General features: G+C 28.7%; 1 protein-coding gene across 6 annotated transcripts in view; it reads left to right on the top strand.

Annotated features, from left to right (window-relative positions):
- The window catches only part of LOC111700241 (uncharacterized), a 16,774-nt gene that overhangs the window by 12,824 nt on the left and 2,148 nt on the right, over positions 1-1,802 (top strand). For all 6 annotated transcript variants that reach the window (XM_023471114.1, XM_023471111.1, XM_023471109.1 and 3 more), the window contains exons 7-8: positions 55-93; positions 710-769. In XM_023471114.1, the coding sequence (XP_023326882.1) occupies positions 55-93; positions 710-769 (99 nt within the window). The remainder of the gene's footprint in view (positions 1-54; positions 94-709; positions 770-1,802) is intronic.

The raw sequence follows: 1,802 nt of genomic DNA, 5'->3' as shown, positions 1-1,802 counted from the left end.
CCCCCCTCCCCCTCCACTGCTCTGGTTCTCTATGATCACTCTGTATAATTACAGAAGTATAGAGGTCCAATATCCTCAATATTCAAGGTTCAGGTAACTAACAAATGTATATAACTAGGTTTTTAGGATGCTTTGCGTCCATCTTCTATTTCAATTGTGAACATATTCTCTTTGTACACATTATAAAACAAAAAGAAAAAGAAGTTCCTCGATTTTGTTAAAAAATTTGGTCCCGCTCGGTTCAGTATGTATGATTTTATATAATATTGGGATACCCTGTATGTGTATGTATGATTTTATATAATATTGGGATACCCCGTATGAGAAATGTGTGATTTTATAATATTGGGATACCCTGTATGTGTATGTATGATTTTATATAATATTGGGATACCCTGTATGTGTATGTATGATTTTATATAATATTGGGATACCCTGTATGTGTATGTGTGATTTTATATAATATTTTTATTAAAACACAATTGTAATGGTACAGTTTTAAAGCAATGCTCGTAATAAGATACATCAAAATAAACATTTTAATAGACAATTTATTTATTAAAAATAGAGTAAGGTTTTACATATCTCATTAATAATTTCAATATAATAATTTTTTAATAACGGAGACAAGAAGGATTTATTTAAAATATTATGTTATTGTTAAAAAATTTATTATTTTTTTTAAAATTAAAAATATATCTACATTTAGAGGGAAGGATTGCTGGGAGGAAAAAGATAAGCAGTCAAACACTCAAAGGTCAATTCTCAGGTACCATATTTTTTTTTCAAAAAAAATTGTGTTTTTGGCTCTTAATTTATTGAAGACAATTCTATTATTTTATCATAAATAAAGGTTAAATGAAGGAATTAGAGTTTGTGTCACAAACTCTAATTTTCTCTTCACCTTATCTTTGCAATTTAATGGCTTAGGCCTTAGATATTTCAAACTATGAGTTCTGTTAGATTAAATAGTTTAAGTTTGACGAATCAAAGATTTATACCGTCAAGCTGCAAAGATAAAGGGATAAGAACATTTGAGTTTGTGGCAAAGACTCAATTTCTTTGCTTATGCGTATATCAGCACTGCAAGGTCACAAAGGAATACTGACGAATTTACCCTTCTTGGCCTACTGTCTAACGAAGTGTAAGATATTCTTATCTTTCTTGATGCTAGCATTTTAACAATCATTTGTAAAGTTGGATGAGATTCAATCAAAGTTTATATTATTCTATTCACTTTACTAAATTAGAAACGAGCATACTTTATCCAACTAATGAAGGGAGAGACCTGTCATATTTATACACAACATTATCAATAATTGAATTCAATACAATTTGCACTAAGAGATTAAATCAGGCTTCCATGAGACTACTTCTTAAAGAACATATTTAGGGTCCGACTTTTGGACACCCCCTCTTCCCCCCGTGAACGTATAAAATGCCTTTTTTTGCTGAAAAATAGGTGAATTTTTTATTAACATAGGTATGTATGGTAGTAAGCAGATACTTTTCTTATAAAACTATAAGATTTTTTGTAAAATCATGATTAAAAAAAAAATATTTAGCAAGAAATTCAACTTTAAAAATCTTTAAATTGCCTTTTTTTTTCTTTAAGACTTGCTTAAGTTTTTGTCTTGGAAGTGACTGTAGTTTGAAAATGAAAAAAAATAATAAATGTTGAAATTAAGATTTTGAAAAATCAGTGGAAGTGAGGGTAGTTTTTAATTTAAATAAAATTCTTGAATAAATGTTGATAAAAAAGTTTCAACTTGTCGGTGGTAGTGAGGGTAGTGGGGAATTGA

The sequence above is a fragment of the Eurytemora carolleeae genome, unplaced genomic scaffold, assembly GCF_000591075.1.
Source record: "Eurytemora carolleeae unplaced genomic scaffold, Eaff_2.0 scaffold86, whole genome shotgun sequence".
In the NCBI taxonomy this organism is placed as follows: domain Eukaryota; kingdom Metazoa; phylum Arthropoda; class Copepoda; order Calanoida; family Temoridae; genus Eurytemora; species Eurytemora carolleeae.
Note: the sequence above shows the minus strand (reverse complement) of the source record. Positions and strands in the feature narration are given on the sequence as shown.